Source organism: Rhinatrema bivittatum, chromosome 1 (assembly GCF_901001135.1).
Source record: "Rhinatrema bivittatum chromosome 1, aRhiBiv1.1, whole genome shotgun sequence".
NCBI lineage: Eukaryota > Metazoa > Chordata > Amphibia > Gymnophiona > Rhinatrematidae > Rhinatrema > Rhinatrema bivittatum.
The window spans coordinates 185585134-185611537 of NC_042615.1; the positions used below are offsets into that span (position 1 = coordinate 185585134).

The 26404-nt window shown below is 40.6% G+C and overlaps 1 protein-coding gene across 3 annotated transcripts in view; it reads left to right on the forward strand.

Moving 5' to 3' along the window:
- PPARGC1A (PPARG coactivator 1 alpha) overlaps positions 1-25864 on the forward strand; it is a 1526193-nt gene extending 1500329 nt beyond the window's left edge. For all 3 annotated transcript variants that reach the window (XM_029590158.1, XM_029590166.1, XM_029590174.1), the window contains 3 exons: positions 6217-6338; positions 6722-6873; positions 21854-25864. In XM_029590158.1, coding sequence (XP_029446018.1) covers positions 6217-6338; positions 6722-6873; positions 21854-21957 — 378 coding nt within the window. In that variant the 3' untranslated portion in view covers positions 21958-25864. The remainder of the gene's footprint in view (positions 1-6216; positions 6339-6721; positions 6874-21853) is intronic.
- The last annotated feature ends 540 nt before the right edge of the window (positions 25865-26404 follow it).

Genomic DNA, 26404 nt, shown 5'->3' on the forward strand with positions numbered 1-26404 from the left:
CAGGGGAGGAAACTGAAATAGCAAAGTTTTTGTTGGTTAACTTTTGAATATGGTCTTCTTTGGTAATTACTATAAGAACATAATGCCATACGAGGTCAGACCAAACTGCCTCTAAGCTCAGCATCCTGTCACTGACAGTGGCCAATCCATATCAAAAGTGTCTGGCAGGATCCCACAGAATAGCTCCAGTCCTTCTTGCTCATAACCAAGGATAAGCAGTGGCTTTCCCAGGTCGTTTCCTCCAGGAACTTATACAAACCCCTGTTAAATCCAGCTTAGCTAGATGCCTTGATAATATCTCAACAAAATATTCCGCAACTGGATTATGCGCTGAGTGAAAAAAAACATGTTCTGATTTGTTTTAATGACAGTACTATTTGAAAGGATAAATAACTATTCCCTGTTTACCCATTCTACTCCATTCAAGATTTTACAGATCTATGTTGTATTTCTTCTTACAAAACCAAAGACAATTGTTACACTGGTAATTAATTTATAGAAATTTATCTCGCCAAATATGTGTAGGCCCCTCACTCACAGGGTCTGTCAAAGGCATACAGACTCCTAAATCGGTATAGGGCCACCTTGCTTTAATTATAAACGATTTGAATTTTTGCAATTTTTACTTTTTACTTAAAATGTCAGGCAAGTAAACGATTTAAATTTTTGCAATTTTTCATCAAATGTCAAGCAAAATAATCGCTACTGGGCATTGAATCACCGCTGTTCATAGCATAAAGGTATCTAAAAGATACGAGAGGAACCGCAATACTCATCTGTTGCCAGTTTTGGCTGGTCTGCCTCTCCCCGACAACGCGCGTGTTTCGAACCCGAAGTTCTGCCTCAGGGGGATGTCCTTCTATATCCAGTATTCAAAGCAGCATTGCCCGACTTCCAAAACGCGATTAGCCTCCTTCACTCAATTTCTTGGCTTCTTTAAAGCTATCTTCATTTTCCAGCGGCCGCATTTAGCCGCTCTTGTGTTTTAAATGGCGTCCCAATGAAATGACTCTTTTATACCCTGCACCGGAACTAGCGTCACGGAGAACAGTTTTCCTTCACGTCGGAAGTCTCTAGTACGTCACTCTTTTCTCCGGACAGTGAAGTTGTTTGAACCGCGATCTCACAGAAATTGCACAATGTTCAAAATAAAAATATATAAATATGTTTATATATCAAAACAGGTATTACTAGGCTTCGCAGTCTGCATGTTGTCATAGCTCAGCGATAGGTCTACGTAAACCGGCGGAGTCCTCTATCACGTCCATTTTTGACGTCACCGGGGGTATGTGCAACCAAGCCACTCAATGTCAATAACTGGTAGGGCATTTTTGCAGAACAGTTAAATCTTGTATTATAGTGTACTATTTATATAGTCATATCGCATTCGGGAGCCTATTACCAAGACTCTGTTTATGCCAAGATCTTGAAAGAGAGCGCAAATATACTATATTTTATCAATGCCAAGCGTGCCAATAAGGAGGAAAAACAGAAGCTAAATCAACGAGTACCAGTTTATCTTTTCATTCAGACCCGCCGGGTCTATTGTATTAAGCCAAAAGATCCAGAACTGTTCCCTCATGTTTAGGCGGGCTTGGATATCTCCACCCCGTGGGCCACAATTCACTTGTTCCACAACTAGCCACTTCAAATCCACGAACTTGTGTTGAGCATTGATGCAGTGTTGTACCAGTGGTGCCGTGATCTTTCCCGTCTTGATGCAACTTCTATGCTCAATGAGCCTGGTTCTGATCTTCCGTTTGGTGCGGCCAATGTATAGCAAATTGCATGGACACTGAATAGCATATACAACTTTCTCCGAATCACAATCTGTAAGTGTATTCAAATTCAGAACCCTGTCTGAATTGGGTACTTTCCATTGACTACCTTTCCAAGATAGACTACACATATCGCAGTGGCCACATTCCTGGTGGCCACCAGTTGGCAGGGGTGTTTACGTAGATGTAAAGGTGGATTTGACCACCATGTCTCTTATGTTCTGACCCCTGAAAAATGCAAATCTAGGTCCCTTGTGAAAGATAGAATGTAGAGACAGAATATTCCAGTGTGACTTGATGATGCTCATTACTGTATTTGCTTGTTTGCAGTATTGCAGAGTGCATGTGGTCTTCTGTGAAAAGGGACGCTGTTGATATTGTAGCAATAGAGCTCTATTTGCATATAGCGCCCTCTTATAGGCTTTCTTCACAACTGTATTCGGATATCCAAGCTGAGCAAATCTCGTTGTTAATTCTAAAGCTTGTACCTTAAAATCAGCTATTGTAGAGCAGATGCGTCTTAAACGTAAGAATTGCGAAATGGGGAGTCCCTTCTTCAAGCCCAAGGGGTGATCACTCGAGTATCTAAGATAATTGTTGCGATCAATTGTCTTCCTATATAGAGTTGTTTTTATACGATCCTTGTCCCGCTGGATCAAAATATCCAAAAATGCGATGGATTGGCGGTCTGTATGTGCAGTAAATTGTAAATTGTTGTCAATTGTATTAATCCATGAAAGGAACGATTGCAATTTAGCTTCAGAAGCCCCCCAGATGAAGAATATATCATCTATGTATCTTTTGTAAATTACAATATCTGAAAACCAGTGTGATACATACAATTTCTTGACCTCAAATTCCACCATATATAGATTGGCAATGTCAGGGGCTACTGTGGCCCCCATTGCTACCCCTTTTGTTTGGAGGTACATAGTATCATCAAATTTAAAAAAGTTTCTAAATACTACTAACTCCAAGAGTCTAAGCAAAAAGCCCGACGGAACCAAGTGAGGGCGGGGGCGAGAATGGAAAATCTTTTTCAACAATTCAAAGGCTTCCCGTTGTGGGATGTTGGTATATAGAGCGGTCACGTCAAGGGTGACCAACCAATATTCTTCAGGTAAATCTGAGACTTCTTCCAAAATTCGAAGCATATGAGATGTATCTTGTAAGAATGACCGAGCCTCTTTCACATAGGGCTTCAAAAAGAAGATTTCTTCTTAGCCATGTCTTCTCCAGACTGAAGATCTTAACTTATTTAGCCTTTCCTCATAGGGGAGCCTTCCATCCCCTTTAGCATTTTCCTTCTTTATACCTTTTCTAATTCTTTAATACTTAGTTGTTAGTTTATTTTATTTGATAGGCCACCTTTGTTTGTTTAAAATCAAAGCGATGTGCAATAAAAGAATACAAATAGATCATAATAAATAACAAAATAAAACATCAAAATAACAAAAAAGTAAAAAGTAAAAGTAAAACATGAGGACAAAATGTTTTAACATACAAGCTTATAAATAAATAGAATTAAAAGAGAGGTAAAATACTATACACATGGAATCTACATCTTTTTGAGATAAGGAGATCAGAACTGTTCACAATACTCAAGGTGGGGGTCACAGCATGGATAGATTCAGAGACATTATAATATCCTCTGTTTTATTTTCCATGTCTTTCCTAGTCATCCCTAATATTCTATTAGCTTTTCTAGCCACCAGCATGCACTGGGCTGAGGATTTCAAAGTATTGTCCTCAATGATTCCAAGATCCTTTTCCTAGGTGGCAGTCTTGGATTTCCAAATAGGCACATTAGGCCTGTGCCTAAAGTGGCAAACATATGATATGTGTGTGTGTGTGTGGGGGGGGGGGGGGGGAGCAGACCAGCTGAAGATTTTCTGCCTTCCAGCTGTGCTGCATCTCACTCATCAGAGAACAGACTTCTGCTTCCTTTTCCAGCCCCTCCTTCCACCTCCAGTGCAGAGAACTGGAGGGGAAGGGTGAGGCTGGAAGAGACAGGCTATAGTAAAACTGCTCTGTTCCTTATTCCATCCTCTTCCCTCCCCTCCAAGGGGAATAGGAGAAGGGGGATAAGGCCAGAGCAGACAGGAGAGAGCAAAGACAAGCCACATTACTCCCTAAGTAAGGCTTCAGCACCAGTAATGCCTAAGTGCAATAATCTAAATCTGTCACTGCTGGGTAATGACGCCTAATATGGAACCCTGCACTGTGTAACTATATTTGGTTTATTCTTCCCATTATGCATCACTTTGTACTTGTCCACATTAAATTTCATCTACCAGTCCCTCAGTCTCGCAACTTTGAATAATTTTGTGTCATTTGTGAATTTGATCACCTCACTAATCATTCCTTTTTCCAGATCATTAGAAATATATTAATCACATCACCGGCCTCTGAGGCACTCCACCGTTTACCTTTCTCCATTCAGAGAAATGACCGTTCAGTCCTACCGTGTTTCCTATTCTTTAGTTAGTTGTCAATTCACAATAGGATATTGTTTCAATTCCATGACTTTTTAATTTCCCAATGAGTCTCTCATGAAGGACTTTGTCAAATACTTTCTGAAAATCCAGATGCATTATATCAACTGGCTTAGTCTTGTCCACATATTTGTTAACTCTTTCAAAAAAATCAAACAGATTTGCAAGACAAATTTCCCTTTGCTAAATCCATTTTGGCCCATAAGTCTGAGTCTGTCCAGATAACCAGTAATGTGCATATTATAAAATACATGTATCTCTTCTCTGCAACATATGCATTTATGTATGCTTACACACAAACACATGCAATGTATTGAAAGCAAATATTTCAATATGTTGAACATGTGTACTTTTTCTACCTATATTAAAAATATATGTGTGTATATTTTATGTGCAAAAGTTAAGTAGGGCTCACATAAAACTAGGGATGTGCATTAGTTTTGGATGAATTAGACAATTTCACTGAAATTAGAAATTTCAGTGAAATTGTCTAATTCGTCCTGGTTCAGAGGACCCATTCACAGTCCTCCCATCCAGCCAATAATGCACAATAAACAAGTCTGATATCAATACATAAGTTAATTAGCAAGTGTAAAATTATGCCAGTAATGTATTTAAAATAGCAACTTATGCACAAAACTATTGGCCCCACCCTGGAATGCTCCTAGCCCGCTCCCTTTTTCCATGTGTCTATATGCATGCAAAATGTAATCCCATACTTTCAATGTTTATATAATATGGATTGCGAGAATACTTTTTACTGATTTATGCTACTGTTATGCTAATTTTTGTGTGCATAACTCTTTGAAAATTGCCTCCTATGAGCATGATCAGAAAACCCCTTTAAAAGAAAATCTGATTAGACAGAAAGTTATTAGCCTGCATTCTGTTATAAATACATGCAAATAAGCAATACAATTCCAATAGCATTCCATTCCAGCAAAGATATTGAGACAATCTGTTCTTAGTGAAAACGGAATCCATGTTGTATATTCATGCTGCATGTGCAGCATACACAATATGGAAAATAATAGTGTAGTCATGAGAGTACTTCAGTCTGTTTATTTAAAAAGCAGTGACTGAGGGGACAGCATGTAGTGATTAATGGGCTTGGTGATCAATACCCTGTCAGAATTGCTGCAAGTCAGAGGTCTTACCTTTGGGCATTTGACCCAATAGGGCATGAACATACCCGAAACATTCAATCACCATATCTTTGCAGTTATTATAGGCTTCCAACCTGTAAAAATGAGGATTTTTTTTCCTATGATATTCCTGAGCTTTTTTACTCATTTTTACATTAAAAAGATAAGTTACTGTACTAGGAGAAGCTGGAATATTGAGGGAATTAGTGCTCATTCTTTTGGAATTCTTTAGTCAATTGTCATATAAGAATAATACATCTGAGTTTGCCAAATAACACCTTTTTTTTCTAATTATATATATATATATATCTTTGTGTGTGTGTGTGTGCACAGAATAGAAACTGATAAATGAGATGGTCCTTTCCAAAGCTGGTATATTTGACTAAGATACATATTGACCTCACACAGGGCTACTGATTATAACTATATTTATCTACTGATTCTTCTGAAGGGAAAACCAAATAAAGAACAGTAGTATATGGGTTTTTAGTTCTTTACTCCTGCTAATTGGAGACTGGGCAAATTAGTGAAACATCACAGTGAAAAAAACATTTCCTGTAGCTTGTTTCTTCTCAGAATATTGGAATTAATGAGTTAATGGTCTCCGTGCTGCTGGCTGGCAGTTAAATGCGAGAGTCAGATCTGTTGCCATTATAATCAGAAGTGTGTTATCTAGTAAGGTGAACTGCAGGTTTCACACGAGTTCTGATCTGGCTTTTCAAGCTATATTTATCTGTCTCTATTAGCCCTGGTCACATGGTAACATAATAAGTGCCCTATCTTCTGTTTTCTCGACAGGAGGAGCATCGTGTAATCTATGTTGGCAATATCAGACTTGATATAACTCGATCAGAGCTGAGGGACCGTTTTGAGGTTTTTGGTGAAATTGAAGAGTGCACAGTAAATCTGCGTGATGATGGGTAGGAAGAACTTTACAGAGAATTCCTTGCTTGGAAACCGCGTATGTAAAACTGAAGGTCTGGCAAATTACTAAGGGACGGCAAGGGGATGGCAAGTTCTCTGTGTTAGCGCTATGACAGATGACAACGTGCAGCTCAAAGCCTTATTTATATTCTTTCATCCTTTATTTATTAATCCCACTAGTTGCAATTCCAGTGCTTAGAGAAAAAAAGTATTTAGCTCCTTGACAGACAATCATACTGATAAATGGACCCAATGGCATTAGTATATGAACTGTCAAAGCACCAGTCAGTTCTTGTTTACAGGAAGGGGGTTACATTCATGTTCCATATGTGCTTTTGGGTATGTTTTCATATACCTCTCTCTTTTTATTTAATTACAGGGAGAGCTACGGCTTCATCACCTACCGCTATACTTGTGATGCGTTTGCTGCTCTTGAGAACGGATACACTTTGCGCAGGTCAAATGAGCCTGACTTTGAGCTATACTTTTGTGGACGCAAGCAGTTTTGCAAGTCTAACTATGCAGACCTAGGTATGGATTTTATCACACAGGGAATAAATGTACACCGTGTAAAGATCAAATGGAAGCCACGTTCCATGAGGCCATGGAGAACCACAGTTAAATATGTGCAGTCTGGATACTTAAAAATGATGATTTGCAAGGCTAAGCTTTAAAGGTTGAAGCTTATTGAGGAGGGGGGGGGGGGGGGGGTTAGTAAAAATTCACACCTTTGCAGTTTTCTTACATGAAATCAGCAAACATTGCAGTTCATATTTTGCTGTATTGGTACTGATAATGAAATATAAACAGCCATTGGGGGCTAGGTTTATGAAACCATTGTTGTGATGAAAAAATAATGTTGCAGTCAGCACAGATTTGCTTATTTAACTAATCTCTGCAACTTGGGGTGGCGACTGTTGTCATTTTTGGTGGTTCTGCTTTGAGTCATAGCCTCACAGACTCATTTCAGCATGCTGCAGCCATTTGGCAGCCATAAAAACTAGATCCCTTGGGGTGGATTGTGATGATTGGTGTGTCATAATACTGCCAGGAGTAGTGATTGTCACTATTATATACAGTAGATAACATTACTCCTGAATATCTATACATGTTACAGAAGGGTTGTGGAAATATGCTCCAGTTCTGTTCCATGAACAGAACACAGCGACATAAGAAACCAGCATTATGTGTTTGCATAACTTCTCACTTGAAAATCTTTAAGCTAAAATCTTATAACTAGGAAACACTTTCAATTCCTGGGCACCTCTTTATTTAAATAGATGGAAGCGGATGGCAGCTGTACCACCTCATACTGTTAAATTAGATACAGAGAGTCAATATGGTTAAAATCAAACCGTTTTATGCTTTGTTCAAATGTACTGCAATGTGCACAAAGCTGTACATGTACAAATGTTTTTTTTTTTCCTTACCTTCAGTGACACTTCTTACCTATAAATCACAATAGGGTTGGGAACATCACACTCTTGACATCTTTGAAGAACTGATAATGCAGTTCTCTGCTGAAGTCTATAACTGATACATTTGGGGTTTATTTTATGAAAGCCTGCAGATGTTTCAGATCAGCCTCACATAAAGGTTTACACCAGTTTTCAAAGGGGACAGTTTGCACATAATTTCCCTTTTGAAAATGATCCCATCACACATTTATACCTTCTAAATTGTGCGCAAGATTTTTCTGGCAAAATTTTTCATGCATAAGTTTGAAAACTAGAAAAGTATTCATGTAAGTAAAAAAAGCTCTCTTCCCCAGCCCAGCTCCCATCAATGCACTATGAGAGGACTGGGGTGGGGAAGTGGGATGGGGTGTGCACTATGAGTAGTCTTACATTCATACAGGCTCCACACAGATTAAGTTTATTCACATATCAGGCGGGCAGTTACATAACAGGCCAATTCCCCAAAACAAGGCTTTAGCAATTCAAGAAGAAAAATTGGCTGTTGCTTTTCACGACTTAGCAAACAAAAATGCCCCGGTGTCTAAACAGATGTATCACATGTTAAATATAAAAATATATATACACTAACATGCCTTTTACATTCTCTCCAACAAAACGTGAAAGCCAGCGAGTGCCTGAGCATTCTTTTTATTTCAAATAATGTGATATCTTCTTAGAGACAATGATAAAGGTGATGTACATGGTGAGGAATGAATATGTGATCAACTCACTTCACTGGCAAAACAGACAGTGTAAAACTGAGAAAAGTCAACTGATGGCAGGAGAGATACAAAGCACAAGACAGAAGTATGGAAGTTAGCAAGTCATTTGTCTAAATGTTAGCTGATAAAAGCAGAGCGACAGTAAAGTCTTGAACTGACTTACTTCCAAGTCAAGGGTACTGCCAGCCTCTCACAACCTCTGGGGTGTAATTAAGTGGCCTAAAGCACAGCCTTGACCATCATTCATCATGGGGGGCCTCTTATGACAAAAAGAGACCAATAGATTTTTCTTATCAGATCACTATGCTAGACAGAATGCTCTTTTAAGCAAGACACTGTTGTACCAAGAGTCTTTACATTTGAATCAACTGTTAGTAGCAGTCCTCAAAAAATACTTTTAGAACATATAAAAGTTCACTCCTTGAATAGCATTAAACATAACCTAAAGTTCTAATGATGGTGTATTGGAGGTGGGGGTGGAAGGGTGGGGAGGAAAAAGTCAATGTATAACGGTGCAGTAAGTCTGGTGCCATAATATTTAACACTCCATTAGGCTTTCAAGCCTGAAAAATCCTTCAGCATTGGCAAATATCTTGAGGGAAAATATCTAAGCATTTTACAGTCCATTTCTAATGTAGCAAAGAAAAACCTCCATTCTTGTTGCCCCCAGCCATTCTACCTTTGCTTCCAATGAATGTGGAAGTTATGTACAGTCTATTCATTACAAGATGTCATGGACTAGGCTGCCATTGAATTACTGAATTACTGAATAAATAAATGAATGAATGAATGAATATGTAGGTAATGGTATGGTATAGTAGTGAGGGCAAATCTTTCAGATTTCTCAGTGGAGAGCATAAGGCAAAGAAGAAGCCTTATTAAACGGACACAATAGTTGAGATCCCAAGTTAAAGCAGACAACAAAGATACTGATTACCACGGCTGTAATCCAAACTCAGACACTTATATTCTAGAAATCAAAGGCATAATAGGGCTTATTTTCCTTGTGGGGCAGAATGGCTATGATGGCTAGCTATGTTTTAGCCAGCTATTTTGGATGAAATTGGACTTGACTTTTCCTGGCCCAAATTTAGCAGACTAAATTTAGGCTTGCAATAGATATTCCTAGATTTTAGTTAGTGGGCTAGTACTGAAAATCAGCATAAGCTGAAGCTCCTGAACTAACTCCATCCCCCAAAACACCCATTTTCTGAGTGGCTATATGTAGCCACCTAGTAAAACTATATATAGGTTATGCTAACTTCTGGTAATTGCAGCCGTAGGGGTGAATTTTCAAAGGATGTACACGTGTAAAATTAGCAATTTGCACATAAGTAGCTTTCACTTGTGCACTGATTTTGCCGGTGTCAGTGTTTGGACAATATATTCTGCATATCTTTTTTAAGATGCTAAACTGTAATACTTTGGTACCATTTGCAGTTTTGATGCTGTTACAAATATAACTGGATAAAAGAAAGGAATAGAATTAAATATGGAGAATCAAAAGGCATCTTAAGTCATGCTTCCATTTTACCATAGTATTTCTTAGGATTATTAGGATTCTTTGAAAGTATAAATAAGCACGTGGATGAGAGTGAGTTGGTCGATCGTGTACCTGGATTTTCAGAAGGCATTGATAAAGTCCTTCATAAGAGATTTCTGAGCAGAGCCGTAGCATACCTAAGGCCAATATGGCAATGGCCATAGGTGCCACTACCGAAAAGCGCCATAGCGCCACCATATGGGATCTCAGTAAGTGAAAAATCAGTGTAGCCTGCTGACCACACTGATGATGTTGACTAAGTCATGCTGCTTTTCCACTCATAGGGAGGATGCTGACAATGGGAGAAGACTCGTTGGTGGCAATGGGCCGGAGCATAATTTCCTTAATGCTGCTTACCCCCATGGTGCTGCCGCGATCCCCTCACGCACCCTCCTTTCTCTTGAAGGATTGCAGCCTTATAGCACGGGCTGCTTTTTCCTCCTCGGCTGTCGGCACCTGATGATGTAATTCAGGCACCGGCAGCTGGGAGGGAGGAAGAAGCCTGCGCTGGAAGGCCATAATCCTTTGATTCTTCAGGAGCAGGGAAAGTGAGTGAGGGGATTGTGGGTGAGAAGGTTGTGTGTGTGTGGGGGGGTGGGGGTGGGGGCAAGACTTATTGGGACTGGGAGGGGAGATGGGGCTGGGGAACAAGATTTCTGAGAAATAGGACTGGGAGGGAGGAGGAAAGGGAAGCAAGACTGCTGGGTCCTTGGAGGTCTGAGAGGGGAGATGGGACATGGGAGCAAGAGTTCTGGGAAGTTGGGGGTCTGAGAGGGGAGAGGGGATGGGGGATGGGGACCAAGAATGCTGGGGAGTGGGGAGAAGGGGAGTAAGACTGCTGGGGAATGGGCTTTCCATCTGGAAAGCAAAACTGCTGGGGAGTGGAGGATCTGGAAGGGGTGAGGGGACTGGGGCATAAGTATCCTGGGGAGTGGCATGTCTGATAGGGGAGAGGAGAGGGGTACAAGACTGCTGGGGATTTGGGGGTCTGAGAGGGGAGGTGGAACTTGAGAACAAGAGCACTGGGGAGTGGGAGGATGGGGAGCAAGACTGCTGGGGAGTAGAGGTCTGCATGAAGAGGGGGCTTGGGAGTAAGAGTGCTAGGGAGGGGGGTCTAGGAGGGGAGAGGGGTCTGGGGAACAGTCTCCTGAGGGCTGATGAGCAAGACTGCTGGGGATGGGTGAATGAGAGTCAGAGAGCCTGTGCTTATGTGTATGCATATAAGAGCCAGAGAGCTTGTTGTTGTGTGTGTGTGTGTGAATGAGAGCCAGAAGCCTGTGAGTGAGGAAGTGAGAGGTTATGTATGTGAGACAGAGCCTGTATGTGTGTGTGAGAGAGAGAGGGAGTATGAATGAGAGTCTCTGTGTGAGAAAGGGGCTGTGGAATTTCTATTTACTAAGGCCCCACTGAACACGCTGTTGATTTAGGCGAGGCCATGCTGCTTCGGAGGAGAAGGAGGGGTAACTCCCCGTCATGCCCTACTGGAAGAATCTCAGTCAGAGCTAGGTTGGCCCTTGTGGCCAGAAGTTTTTCCATTGGCCATGGGAGCTGAAGGAAAATGCTGCAGCTGCTGCTTCAATGGGGGAGTGGATAGTAAGAGAGAGAGCATGTGTATGGGAGACAGAGAGAGCATGTGTGTAGGAGAATGAGAGAGCGAGCATGTGTGTATGCATGTGGGAGACAGAGAGAGCATGTGGATAAGTGCATGCGGGGGTGAGAGAGAGAGCATGTGTGTGGGAGACAGAGAGAGCGAGCATGTGTATATGCATGTGGGAGACAGAGAGAGCATGCGGATATGTGCGTGCGGGAATGAGAGAACATGTGTGTGGGAAACAAACTAACCTCACTTCCTCTCTGCCTGCTAATCCATGACAATTTTAGGGCATCTGGAATCAAAAGCTTCCAGGTATGGATATCGGAGGATTTTTAAAAATCCTTATTAGTTTTAATTTCTTGTGTTATTTGAAACATTTTATTGTTTTTGGAAAATGTTTATGTGCATTTTTAATTATTGAGTGTTATTTTATTCATTAGATATGAATTATTATTTTTCTTGGTATAGTTTTACTAATTTTATTGTTTTATGAGGAATAGTAATGCTTCTGTTTTTCCATTGTTGCACTGTATGGAGAATTTGGCTTGTTGTGGTTTCCAGTTCAGTTTTTGTCTGTACATGTCTATTTATACTTTGTGGTCTCTTTATTCTGTTTTTGAGGGTCTGTCTGCGTTTTGCATGTGTAACTAAAGTAAGGTATTCCAATAGTGTGTAGTATTAATGTAGGGTCCTTAGCGGCTTGGCGTACTCTGTTTTCCTAATAGGGGATAAATTGGTGTTTTAGGCCTGGTGTAATATTTGCACTGTTAACTTTCATAGGTACAGTTGTTAATCTTTGATTGCTGACAGTTAGTGTTGTTTTGACATAGAAAGTATATTTCATGTAATTCTGTTTTCTCATGGCTCTCTGAGGGTCCTGCCCATGCGCAAGATGCATTACAGTAGGCCTATTTCCATATGAGTTCCAAATGTCTTGCTTTTTTGCAGGGTTTTCTGGTTGGCACCACAGCAGTGCATGAAAATATAATATACATTACCTTAGACTGTGCTTTGAATGTCCTTTTTCATGTAAAATTTATTATAAATGCATAATTTTTAATTATGTGTGAGGAGGGAGTGATCGGGTGGGGTGCAAGGCTGTAAGGTTTTCCTAGGGTGCCTAATTCTCTTGCACCAGCCATGGGCATTGCTGTGCAAACATTTAACAAAGTCTTCTAACTCGTGGTATCATGTGTTGTATAATGGGTGAGAGCGCAGTTTTTCACTTGGCCATAGGCACCACATTGCCTGACTATGGCTCTGCTTCTGAGGAACTTAAAAAGGCATGGAATAGGAGGTGATGCCTTGCTTTGGGTTGGTAAGTGATTTAAGGATACAAAAGAAGTGACATATGTCTTTAAACTTAGCATGCACAAAAATACCATGTTCTGAAAGAAAGCCCTAGCATGCCATTAAACCAATCTAAAAATACTTTAGTATGTGTATGTGCTAAATTAATATGTATGTGCATCTAAATGGAGAAACATCAGGTGCAAATAAGACTTCAGTGGATAAATAGCATGTTGTGCCGAATATGCTCTCCTCTATGGACTATTTTTTGCACACTCACTAATGCCTACTATTTAACACCTGCCTTGGACCAGGTGTTAATATTTTAATGTTTATGCATTTTAAGGTCTCAACTAACAGCAAGTATTGGGGGTTACTGATGGGGAGTGGAGCCATAGGTACCAGCTCTGTGAGTACTGTGGGTGCTTGAGCACCCCAATATTGTCTTCTGCACCCATACAGATTACAAATTTGAGAGGTCTATGCTGCAGGGGAAAGCAGTAAGAACGTGATTCCGACTCTTTACTACTGTTCCATCCTCCCCATCCAGTCTATTGGCTGGCTGAAGCCAATGAGCTTCAGAGGAGGGCAGGCTCTCACGTCTGTCTCCAGCTACTGTTCCCACCTCCTCATGCAGCTTATTGGCTGGCTGTGGAATGTCTGACCAATAGCAAAGAGCAGCAGGCTTCCTGAGGTGTTCAGGAGATGGGGAAGACTGTTGATATAGGGACTGGGAAAGGGAAATGGAGCTGAAACAACTGCTGGGACATGGAGTAAGGAGGTGAAGTAATGCAGGCTGGGAGATGGGAACATTTATTGTAAAAGGGGGGATTCTGGCTGGGAGAGAGAATACTGCCGTGAGGGTCTGTAAGAGGAACTAAAAGAAGGAATTCAGACTGCTAGAGGAGGAGGTGAGGAACTGGAAGGGGAAGAGGGACTGGGAGGGGGAGGGGGAGGACTCATCACAGGTTTGAGGGTAAGAGGGGCTGGGAGCATAGCAGAGAAGGCTGAGAGGGAACTGGAGCTGTGAGAAAGGGAGAGGATATAGGCTGTAAAGAAGAGCTTGGTGAGTGGTTAGGTGAAGGGAACTTTAGAGGAAGAGAGGTGAAGGACTGGGAAAAGAGCTTTCCGGACAGAGAGGAGGGGGCTGATAGGGCTTCAGAAGAGAGGGATCATGGTGGAGGAAAGAGGCAAGAAGAGGTGAGGACAGAGATGGAAGTAGCAGGAGGGGGATGAGACTGGGAGTTTTTTAAAGAAGATAATGAGCTGTGGAGAGAAAGCCAGGGATAGGAAGAAATATGCACATGGGTAAAATAACAAATGAGAAAGAAATGAGAAGACCAAAAAATAAGCTTTGAAAGAAGGAATGAGGCAGAGAGGCAACAGAAAAAAACAAGTGCAAGCAGCAGCAGCAGCAGATGTTATTAAGGGTTTATTGAAGATTTTGCTGCCATCTGGGAATAGTCAAGGGTGGGGAGCAGGTGGTTTCTGCTCTTTCCTTCTAGTCTGGCAGTCACCAGGGTAAATAAGGTATTTTACTGGAAGTACGGGGAAGCGGGAGGAGGTTGTGGCGACATGCAGTATCATAGGCTCAAAGTCTCTTTCTTAAAAGTTTACAGCTCCAGTATTGAGAAGGGGCTGTGGTCAAGCCTTAAATTGTGAAGAACTTGAGGTGAACATTGTTCCCAAAAGTAAATAAAACATTCCGCTGTTATATCCCAGTAATAGCAGTTACCTCTGGGATTTCCAAATTGAGAACAGGAAATACCACATGTAGCTGTGGCCCTGGAGCTGGGGAGATAGTGACTGCTGAGCTGTCAGGGCTCAGGACATGCAGGTGGTGGAGTGCTTTATGTGGACTCTGTAGGCATGGGACTGCAGAGGGGAGGCAATGGGTTTCAGGGACAGTGGTTATGATAAGAAAATGTAGGGGAAGTGGATAAGCTGCTGGGGGAGGGAATGGAGCTGCAGGGATAACCCTGTTGGGAATGAGCTGGGGAAAGGAATGACTATTGGAACTTTGAGTCTTCCCTGGCTTTTGTTTTGGCCACATATGTCAGCCACATTACCTGCTCCTCTCTAGACATTTAAATACAGGCTGGTCATTCACACTCATGGCCCACTGTGTTCTGTTTTATTCTTTTTTGCTGGGGGCACTCTAATTTGTGTTGAGTTCAGCACCCCCAATAACTTCCAAAAATTGGCTCCTATGGGTGGAGCTATTAGAGCAGGCAGTATGAGAGTTGTGGAGTAGAGAAGTGATGGGCATGGCCTGTGGGCCAAATCCAGCCCTTAACATTTTTATTCTGGCCTGCCTATCACTTGGACACTCTCCATTATGTGTAACCGGCCAATGCTCCAATCTGCCTGCTCATTGTCATCATCAAAGGCCAAGTTATCGCCCTTGATGAAACTTGAGCAGGGAGGTTGGAACATTGGCATCTGGCAAGGAGAGGCCCCATTTGTCGGTACGCTGGTGGGGTTTCCACCCCTCGCCAATGAAAAGAGACCCCATTCATCTGCGCTGGCAGGGTTCCCACCTCCTGCCATTGAGGAGAGACCCCCATTCATTGGTGCTGGTGGGGTTCCCGCCAGTGAGGAGAGACAGAGACATGGCAGCGGCACCCGCTGGAGCCCAGGCCAGCATGACCAAAAAAGATGAAAGAAAAAAAAAATAAAGACACAGCATTGACGCAAAAAGAAGAAAAAAAAGATGTGGCAGTTGCATCCACTGGAGCCCAGGTTGATGGGGCTGAAAAAGAAGAAAAAAAAAGATTCTGCAGTGGCTCCTGCCAGTGCCCAGGCTGGTGGGGACAAAAAAGAATAATAAAATGAGACGGCAAGTCCAGGCCAGTGGGGCCGAAGGAGGAGAAGGGAGGTGCCCGCCACAGGAGAAGAAGAGAAACCAGGTAGTGGACTGCTGCTTCAACCCAGGCCAGAGGGGCTGAAGGATGAGCAGAGGTACAATTATGTGTTTGGGAGAATGCATGTGTGTGTGCCTGTAAGAGAGAGAGAGAGAGTGTTTGGGAACCTTCTTGTGTATGTGCCTGTGTGAGAGAGAGTTTGGGAACCTGCTTGTGTGTGTATGTTTGTGAGAGAGAGAGAGAGAGATTGGGAGCCTGCTGTGTGTGTGCCTGTGAAAAAGAGAGAGAGTGTGGGAACCTGCTTGTGTGCATGCCTGAGAGAGAGAGAGAGAGAGATTAGGAGCCTGCTTTTGTATGTGTCTGTGAAAGAGAGAAGAGAGAGAGAGTGGGAACCTGCTTCTGTGTGTGCCTGTGAGAGAGAGAGAGAGAGTGTGTGAGAGAGAGGGAACCTGCTTTTGTGTGTGCTTGTGAAAGAGAGAGAGAGTGGGCACCTGCTTGTGTGCGTGCCTGAGATAGAAAGATAGAATAGAAGCCTGTTTGTGTGTGTGCCTGTGACAGAGAGGGAGAGGGAGAGAGAGAGAGAGAGAGATTAGGAGCCTGCTTTTGTGTGTGCCTGTGTGTGTGTGTGAGAGAGAGAGAGTGAGAGAGAGGGAACCTGCTTTTGTGTGTGCCTGTGGAAGAGAGAGAGAGAGAGAGAGAGGGAACCTGCTTGTGTGCATGCCTGAGAGAGATAAAGATAGAATAGAAGCCTGCTTGTGTGTGTGCCTGTGACAGAGAGAAAGAGAGAGATTAGGAGCCTGCTTTTGTGTGTGCCTGTGAAAGAGAGAGAGAGAGAGTGGGAACCTGCTTGTGTGTGTGCCTGTGAAAGAGAGAGAGAGAGAGAGAGTGGGAACCTGCTTGTGTGTGTGCCTGTGAGAGAGGGAGAGAGAAATTAGGAGCCTGCTTTTGTGTGTGCCTGTGAGCTGGTGAGAGAGAGAGAGGGAACCTGCTTTTGTGTGTGCCTGTGAAAGAGTGTCTACAGTCTCAGAGTGCAAAAAGGAAGTTTCCAGGTATGGAGTGGGGGGATTTTTTTTTTTTATCCTTATTGGCTTTAATTATTGGGTTTTTGATATGTCTGCTGTTTTGAAATATTCCATTGATTTTGGGAAAATGTTTAAAGTTTAAAGTTTTTTTTAATCCTTATTCTTCTTAATTATGTTTTGAAATATGCTTTTTATTAGTTTTGAAATATGCTTTTTATTAGTATGGTTTCCTCCCTGTTATGATTGATTTATTTTTCTTAACTTTGTTTTATGAGGAATGGTGATATTTCTGTTTTTTGATTTATTACACTGCATAAGAGTGTGGCTTTTAGTGGTTTCCAGTTCAGTTTTTGTCTGCACCTTACTATTTATACTTATGGCGTGCATTTGTGAATGAGATTAGGTGGTCTGCTAGCTACGAAAATGCCTTGTTCCTGTTGGGTTGAAGGTTGTTCTGATTTTGGTAGAGGCTGGGATTCACGATTGAAGGGGTTCCTTGGGTTCTAAAAAAAAAGGTTTGCCCACCCCTGGAGTAGAGGACAGGGGAGAATGGAGGAGGAGGAGAGAGCAATAGAGAGAGAGGAGACCAGAAAGAAGAGCATTTCAAAAATATTTTCAAACCAAAGATTCATAAATGAGAAATGTTTTCAAACATTGGTGTACATTGTAGAGTGTATAAGGCACAATATTGTAACTGGAGTATATAGGAGTGGAGGAGTATCCTAGTCGTTAGAGTATTAGGCTGAGAATCAGAGAAACCAGGGTTAAAATCCAGCTGATACTCCTTGTGACCTTGAGCAAGTATCTTCGCCCTCTATTTCCTCAGGTTCAAACTTAGGGCTTGATTTTTAAACATTTTCCCCATAGTCAGAGAATGGGAGAAAAGTCTTAGTAAATCTAGGCCTTAGAGTGTAAGCTGCAGGAGCCAGGGAAATTCCTAATGTGTCTGAATAGAACTCACTTTGAGCTACCAATGGAAAGCCATGAGCTTAATCGAAAATAAAGAAATGACAAATAACAGGCCCATCCAACAAGTTCCAGTCAAATGCCATTATTATGATGAAACATTACATGATGTCTTCTATATTCTGCATGGTCTCAGATGCTTTGAACAGTCTGCAGAACAGATCTTAAAGACAAGACTGCAGTAGGTGAGCCATAAGTTCCATACAGAATGCAAATTAGGAGGGATAGTCATAGTAGCACAGTAAAATATGTATTTATTTATTTGAAAAACATGTATATACTATATAATTAGTAAAAATACAATAAAATGCTGTAGTAAATGATGGCAAATAAAGACCAAAATGGTATATCCAGTCTGCCCAGCAAGGTGTTTAGAGTTGTAACTGCTGCGTCATGTGAGTTACTCCCATGCTCGTGAGACAGCCTCTTCAGACTGGATGCTTCTCTCAAGCCTTTCTATGGCTTTCTGAAATAGCCATTCCTGCATGGCATAGATGGAGTTGATGCTTAGGAGAGGAAAAGAAGTGGCTTTGGGGATTGAGTCACATGTTGTCAGCTGCCAGAGCTTGCTTTTCTGGGATATAGTGATGGTCATTGCTTTTATTGCTGGTTAGTCTGTCCAATGCAAGAACAGATGTTCTGAGGCTTCAGTATGAAGAGATCTCAACATGTCCCAACGCTACAGGAAACTCCTAGAGAGAGATGGCCAGATGCTAGTCTCCTTCTGACTCAGGTTTGGCAGAGTTCCCTTCCTGGCATCAATAGGATGGATGCACCAGGCCTGGCTGTGACCTCTTCTGATGCCAGTCATCATTCTCCTTGGCAGACCTGTGAGGCACATGCTTTTCCTCTGACTTTTCTTTCATGGAAGTCTCTTTTCTTCTTTCATCTCCTTTCCTGGGATTCAGATGCTTTTTGCTTCTGCTCTTAGCAATGACAACTAACCCCATATGTCAAGCCTACTTTTAGACAGGTTTGAAGCAAGGAGACTGAGCCATGAGGAAAAACTAACTTTACATGCTCAGTTTAGTAGGTTTATGCTATTTAGCAAATAGATGTATTTATTTATTTATTAAAGGCTTTTATGTACCGACTTTCTTGATACAAATCAAATCAACTCGGTTTACATCGAACTAAGCAGTAACTATAACCAACCAATCAACAAGAGACAATTTGAAGGAGCATAAAGTTACATTATAACAAGGATGCCTTAACTGGGAGTAGGAAATAAGAAAGGGAGAACGAAGATAAAGTACTATATACAAGAGAGTATGGGAGGGAAGCAAGGAGCCGTCCTCATGATAACTTGTAAGCGTGATTTAGCGTTTGTTTATTTACATAATTGCTGGAACAATTCTAAGTCAGGCTGTTGGGCTAGTAGCGGGGAAGGCTCGGCAGAACAGCCATGTCTTTAGTTTCTTTTTAAAAGTTAGTAGACAAGTTTCCTGCCTGAGGTCCGGAGGCATGGCGTTCCAGATGGAGGGACCTGTGATAGAGAATGTCCGGTCTCTGATGTTTGAGTGGTGCACAACTTTGATTGGAGGAACATGTAAGGATCCCTTGTAGGCATCCCTTAATGGTCTGGCCGTCGAGTGCAATTTGAGATGGTGTAGCAGATCAAGAGGGGTCTGATGGTGAATATTTTTGTGGATAATTGTGAGTGATTTATGGAGAATCCTGAAGTTTACTGGGAGCCAGAGAAGATCTTTTAGAATGGGAGAGATATGCGCTCTCCGATTGGTATTCGTCAAAATTCTCGCCGTTGCATTTTGGAGCAACTGGAGGGGTTTTATAGTAGAAGCCAGGAGACCTTGCAAAATGGAATTGCAGTAGTCGATCTTGGAAAACAGAATGGCTTGGAGGACAGATCTGAAATCATAATGGAATAGGAGCGGTTTAAGTTTTTTGAGTACTTGTAACTTGTAGAAGCACTCCTTTGAGTGTGTTTTATAAATTGCTTTAGGTTCAAGTGACTATCAATAATGACTCCAAGATCTCTAGCATGGGATATTTGTATGTTAGCTTGCAGTTGGTGTTGGAAGGGACTGCCTTCTGGAGTGATTAGCAATAGTTCTGTCTTGGAAGTGTTGAGCACCAGGTTGAGGCTTGAGAGGTGATGGCTGATCGTTTGCAGGTGAGAGTTCCATAACCTGAGTGTTGAGTCCAGTGAATTGGATATTGGGATTAAAATTTGAACATCGTCTGCGTATATATAGAACTTAAGTTTTAGATTTGAGAGTAAGTGGCAGAGAGGGAGTATGTAGATGTTAAACAGGGTGGGCGATAAGGAGGAGCCCTGGGGGACTCCGAATGGGGCGTTAGTGTGAGAGGATTCCTTGTTATTGATTTTAACCTTATAGCCTCTATTGCTAAGGAAGGAGTCGAACCATCTGGACCTGCACTTTGGAACTCAATCCCCTCAGATCTCCGCCTAGAACCTTGCCTTCCAACTTTTCGCAAGAGACTAAAGACCTGGCTTTTTAAACAAGCCTTCCCGGACAGTTCTTAACCATCTCCAGTTCATACAACAATGTCTCTTTATAGTAATTTAACTAATTAGTAACTTATTTATATTTTGCCTTACAGTTCCTATCTCTCCCCACTCCCCCTTTCCGCTCTTCCAAGTTACTCTACCCCTGTTTTTTGTAACTGCTCCCCCCTTGCACGAGTTTAGTTCTACTGTTCATTGCACCCCTTGTTCTATGTAAACCGGCATGATGTGACTTGTTCATGAATGCCGGTATATAAAAAAAGTTAAATAAATAAATAAATAAATCTAAGAGCTGATCCTGCAATTCCTATGTCTGATAGCTGGTTTAGAAGGGTATTATGATTTACAGTATCTATAGCTGCAGAGATGTCGAGGAGAGCTAAGAGGAACGACTGTCCTTTATCAAAGCCAATGTAAACATGATCAAGGAGTGAGATGAGGAGGGTTTCGGTATTGTGTTCTTTTCGGAAACCATATTGTGAGGGGTGTAGAATATTATGGTCTTCTAGGTAATTTGAAAGTTGCTTATTTACGATTTTCTCCATGATCTTAGCTACAAATGGGAGATTTGATATGGGGCGATAGTTGTTGAGGTCATCCGGGTCCAGGTTCGGTTTTTTGAGTATGGGTTTGAGGGTGGCCAATTTGAGAGCATAGATGTTAGTTTTATAGGTTAGCTGTGGCATTCACACACACTACGGAGGCAATTGTTTGCTAAAACAATGCATTGCTTCATAAATAATATTTTGGCATACACAAAAATGTACACCAACATGAATGCTAAAATGTTTAACTGTGAGTTACAGTGCATAGGCCTCAAATTATAGAACCAAATGGTTAGTTTTCTCAATGTTGAAATGTGGAGTGCCTCAGAGATCTGTAATGGGATAAGTGTATTGCCAGCATATTCTTTAATGATATGGAAAAAGGAGCAATGAGTGCAGTGATCAAATTAGGAGATTAAAAAATATTATTCAAAGTAGTTAAAACACAAGCAGAGTGAGAGGAATTACAGGAGGACTTTGTGAGACTGGGAAACTCTGTATCTAAATGGTAGATTAAATTAAATGTGGACGAATGTGTTCTGATGTGCATAGAGAAAACAATCCTGGCTATATATTCACAATACTGGGTCTCATTGTAGGAGTTAACATTCAGAAAAAGGACCTCTGAGTCCCTGTAGACAACATACTGAAAATCTTCAAATCAGAGTGCAGTTAATAGGGGTTGCTTATTTATCCTTTCAAATATTACTAAGATGAGGGGACAATTCAAAGAACTAACTGGTAGAAGATTTAAAAACAGCTTTAACAAAGAGGTTTTTTTTTTCTGTCAATGCACAATTAAGCTGTGTAATTTGTTGCTAAATAATTTAGACAAGGCAAACAGAATAGCTTGATTTAAAAGAAGGCTTGGTCAAGTTTCTGGTGAACCGGTCCATTATTCGCAAGATAAACTTGGTGATTACCACTTTTTATTCCTGGAAGTGAGCACTTCTGATGTTCTTGTTGATATAATTCTGTATGGAACGGATTCTAAACTGGTCATTTTATTTGTTTCAGACTCAAATTCAGATGACTTTGATCCTGCTTCCACAAAGAGCAAGTATGACTCCATGGATTTTGATAGTTTGCTCAAGGAGGCTCAGAGAAGCTTACGTAGGTAACAAGCATCAAGGCCAATGGAAGGACAGAGAATACCTCATGGACATTGTGTCCTTCAATAACGGACTATTAAAAGTCAGACCTAGGAATTTCTCCTACTTTACACTCTGTACTACAAAGGTTTACATGAACACAGCTGCTGAGGAGTGAAATGGCAGGCCGCTCGTCCAATAAGCACGTACGTCATTGGGTGTCAGAAGCTTTGCTTTCCTGGATTGGTGGTGAAGGCGCCTAACAGTTATAGAGACTACTCTAGAAAACCACCTGAAGCAACAGAAATTCTGCAGTGAATTGCTGTGGAAATGAAACCTTCAAGGTGTGCAAGATTCTGTTTGAAACCATAATTCTGGTATTTAGAATATATTGAAATCATTTTTTTTTTTTTTAAAGAAGCTGCTTCTCTGAATATACTACTGTGACAGTCCAGGAGACTTCAACACTCTAGAGGCATTTATAGCAATGCCCTTTTTTTTTTTGTTGGGGGGTAGAAAGGAGGGAGCTCAAGGATGGAAGGTGAAGGAAATAAATGCTATCAGTCCACTGCTGAACTTGCAGAAGAAGCTTCATTCTGACACCTGTGTAAAATGTGTCCCATATGTCGATCTTCCACGTAAATTGAAAAGCCTTTGTAAATGGTCAAAAATGTGCAGCTTATTCAACATTGTTTTCTAATGAGCGGGTGTGTTACATTATTAATGAAGAACTGGATAAAACTATTGGGGATGGGGGAGGGAAAAGTGGGTGTTCCAGTAGTTTCTGCGCTACATTCTAAAATGTAGTCCTCTATTTACAGACATTCAATGGAGTATTTTTATTTTGTGTACATATTGTATGACAATGTTCTTTATTTGTTACAGCTATGCACTGTAAATGCAGCCTTCTTTTCAATACTGCAGATTTTTTTTTTTTAAATCACAGATATTCAAACGTAATTGTATGAAGTGAAATGGCTACTGAACACTAACATATTTAGGAAGCTGGATTTATGCTATATATATTTGATTGTAAGCGACAGAGAGTGTGTGCCTGCGCGTCTGTGTTTTTTGTTGAGTGCACAAACAGCGCTTCACGCAGAGGTATCTTATTTTCCCACCAGTGAACTTCCATTTCAATTATTTTGTCAAGGAACATCCTGGCCCTACAATTAGAAACCAGTTTCATAATAACTTTTCCACTTTTGGCATTCTATTATGCTTTTTTTCTTTTGGGAGAGGGTAAATTTGGGGCTTTTTTTTGCAGTTTTTTTTACACTGAATGTATTAAGTGAACAAACATTTCGCAACCAAATTTATTTATTTATTCATTTTTTTTGTAAAGTGCGTGATTTTATTCAGTGCCTCGCCAGTGAGTATCCATTTTAAGCTTTATACTTTGAAGCTTCAACCTTAGGGCCAGATTCATTAAGGCTTTTCTCCCGTTTTGTGTCTATGGGAAAAACCCTTAGTGAATCAGGTACTAAGGTTTGGAAGTAGACCTTGATATGCCTTCTTGTAAAGCTATGCTGTTGAAAGTTTGTGTTATTTTTTTAACTGATAAAAGAAAAATACTGAGGCATGCAACACCATATGATTTGTACTTTGATGCTTCAGTAGCATTCTCGAAGCCAGTAATCTTTTTCTCGGCATTGTTTAACAACGGCATTCACTAGTCAATTTAGTTCTTGAATTATGCATCCGGTATAAATACTGATATTTCATTCCTTTGTTTACTGAAGAAGACATATTTATCAGTTGCAGTGAACCTATTTATTATGAACTCAAGTCATTGTTGACTAAAATAATAAAAAGGCCAGTGAAAATTTTTGTATCATCAAAGCATACTAGAACTGGAAAAGCCACTTTCTGTTTTGCAGAAGCATTGCTGAACTGTGAACTAGCATGGCCTCAGAGAGGACCATGACCACGTTCTCAATGCCATTGCTTCTATCAGACAAATTAGACAGCTTAAGGAAACTACTGTTTTCAGAGCATCAGAATTTTCATCTGAATGCGGAGCTACTGAACTGAATCAGTTTTAGGTTTTTGCTCCACCTAGGTTAATAAATTAGTATTCTATTACAGTTTGGCATTCATAGCTTCTTTTATAGATAAAGTACATTTACCTAGCTAATCTTTTTTTAGGTATTTTTTTTCTTGAAAAAGTCTGGTTGAAAAAAAAAAAAAAAAGTTATCACCACAGGCTACTGCAGCTGATTTTGATAGCTGTATTCATTTATCACCAGCACATTCTGTTCTGGAAGATTCCACTCTCTGTGTTGCTGGGCGTTTGCTTGAGCTTTCTTTTCTTTTCTTTCTTTTTTTTTTTTGCTTCTTATTTTTCAGTAGATAGCAATAAAAAAAGAACTTTTTCACAGGTTCTCTGTTACATCAGTAACGGCTTTAATCCACATCACTCTTATTCTTCTGTAGGTTAAAATGCAGGTATTTTAACTTGTTTAATTATGTGAACGCCAAACTAAAGTTTACAGTTTTTCCTTTCTGGATTTTGAGTGTCTTCTGTTGTAAAAAAATATATAAATATATATAAATATATATATATATTAAAAGCAATAAATTATTTTTAAGAAATCAGTATTTAGTATATCATATTATGTGTTCAAGGACCAGATGCATTACCTATTTTGCCTTTAAATTTTCTGTGATGAAATTTTAAATACATTCTATTTTGCCCTGAATTGCTGAGATGATTAGAAAGTATGTGCTTTTGTTTGTTTGTTTATTTTAAACAGACATTACATTGTGGTTCTATTTTTTTTTTTTTTTTACTGGCCTAACATATTGCCACACAGATGAAGTTCCCCATGAACTTGCAATTCAAAATAAAATTTAAGAGACTGAGAAAAAATATACCTGAATAATGGTAACAGAACTGTTACTTTTAGAACACTTAGGTGGTCATTTTCATAGCATTTCACATGCGAAAAGCGACTTTTCGCGTGCCGTAGCTAGATCAGGGCAGAGTTGGGGCAGAGTCGGCCCCAGAAGAGGAGGAGTCTGGGCGTCGTCAGGGCCGATGTGGCGGAAACTTCGCTGGCAGTGAAAAGGTAAGAACCCTTTTTGCTGCCAGTAGCATGCTCAATAGCTCCACCTTTTAGGATGGCGCTATTGGGTGCGAAAGCCGGCAGCGATAGCACCACGGAGGTGCGATCGCTGCCGGATTTCACAGGCCCGCCCCCTGCTTCGTCCCCCGTTACCGCCGGATTCTCTAAGGTCTGCGACCTTAGAAAATCCAGGCCTTAGTCTTGTTTTACCAAGTGCAATGTGATTCTTGTGGCATGGGAAATATTCCACAATTCAACCAACAGAAACCTAAATTTGGAAATGCTGTCCGTTTGTTAAAGTGCTATTAAACAGCAACTGAGTTGTCACTGAGAACAGCGGAACCTATAGGAAAGTTTCTGGCTTTGGGGGAAGAAGTGGAAGAATTTATAAAAAAAAAAAAAAAGTTTGGTCAGTTTAAAAAAAAAAAAAAAGAGGAAACCCTTTTCATCCTTTTTAGATTATAAATTTTGGTAATAATTATGTGTCATTTTTTGATGGCTGTAATGAGAACTTCAATCACTGTAACATAAGATCTGATCTATAAATGACCTAGAATAGCCATATAAAATAATGTGATGATTCTAAATTTGTACCAGTGTGACAGACATTTTTAATAATGTGAACCACGGAGTGGATGGCGCTACTGTAAAATTCGTAGGTGAAAGTATAATAATGTTGGTTGAACTATGCCGAACAGGGAAAGTAAGCTATTAGTTAAGCCCTAGCTGGGCTAGTTTCCACCTGCCAATTCTACATGTACTGTTGTGGTTTTATTCATTGTATGAAGATTCCTGTGATTTTATTTTCTAATGTGCAGTACACATCAGCCTCACTGAGCTAATAAAGGGAAACGAATGTTTCAAATCCACTTCTGGTTTACTTATTTGTCCTACACAATTCAGTTTTCAAATAGAGGGGGGCACCCTTCTTTAATGAAAGAACCCCAAAATTCTGTTAAATTGAATCTCCTATGTGCTTTATTATGTGTCCTGCTCCAATACAGCATTGACTATTTGCTGTTATTCTTTGTATGTAACAATAATATAATAACATGGACAAGAAAAACACATAGCATACACTAAATGCAGTTTGCTCCAGACAGAATGTGCGCTGCAAAATGCACTGTTGGTGATATTCCCGATTCACAAACAAACTGCATTCTGTTGTAAATCAACTTTCTCTACTTTATCAAACGGCAGAAACCAATAAAGAACGTCACAAATAATACAGCAGTGCCCTGGAGGTTTGCAACATCATGATTTAAGTCTCAGAAAGATTGAATCAACATTTGAAATAATCCCTACGGGAAAAGATTCTATATAGATTCTATTGATAGACACAGAGCATCCTGCTTCTATTATACCCTAGTGTATATTTGTTAATATGCTGGCAGAGAGAAAAATATCTT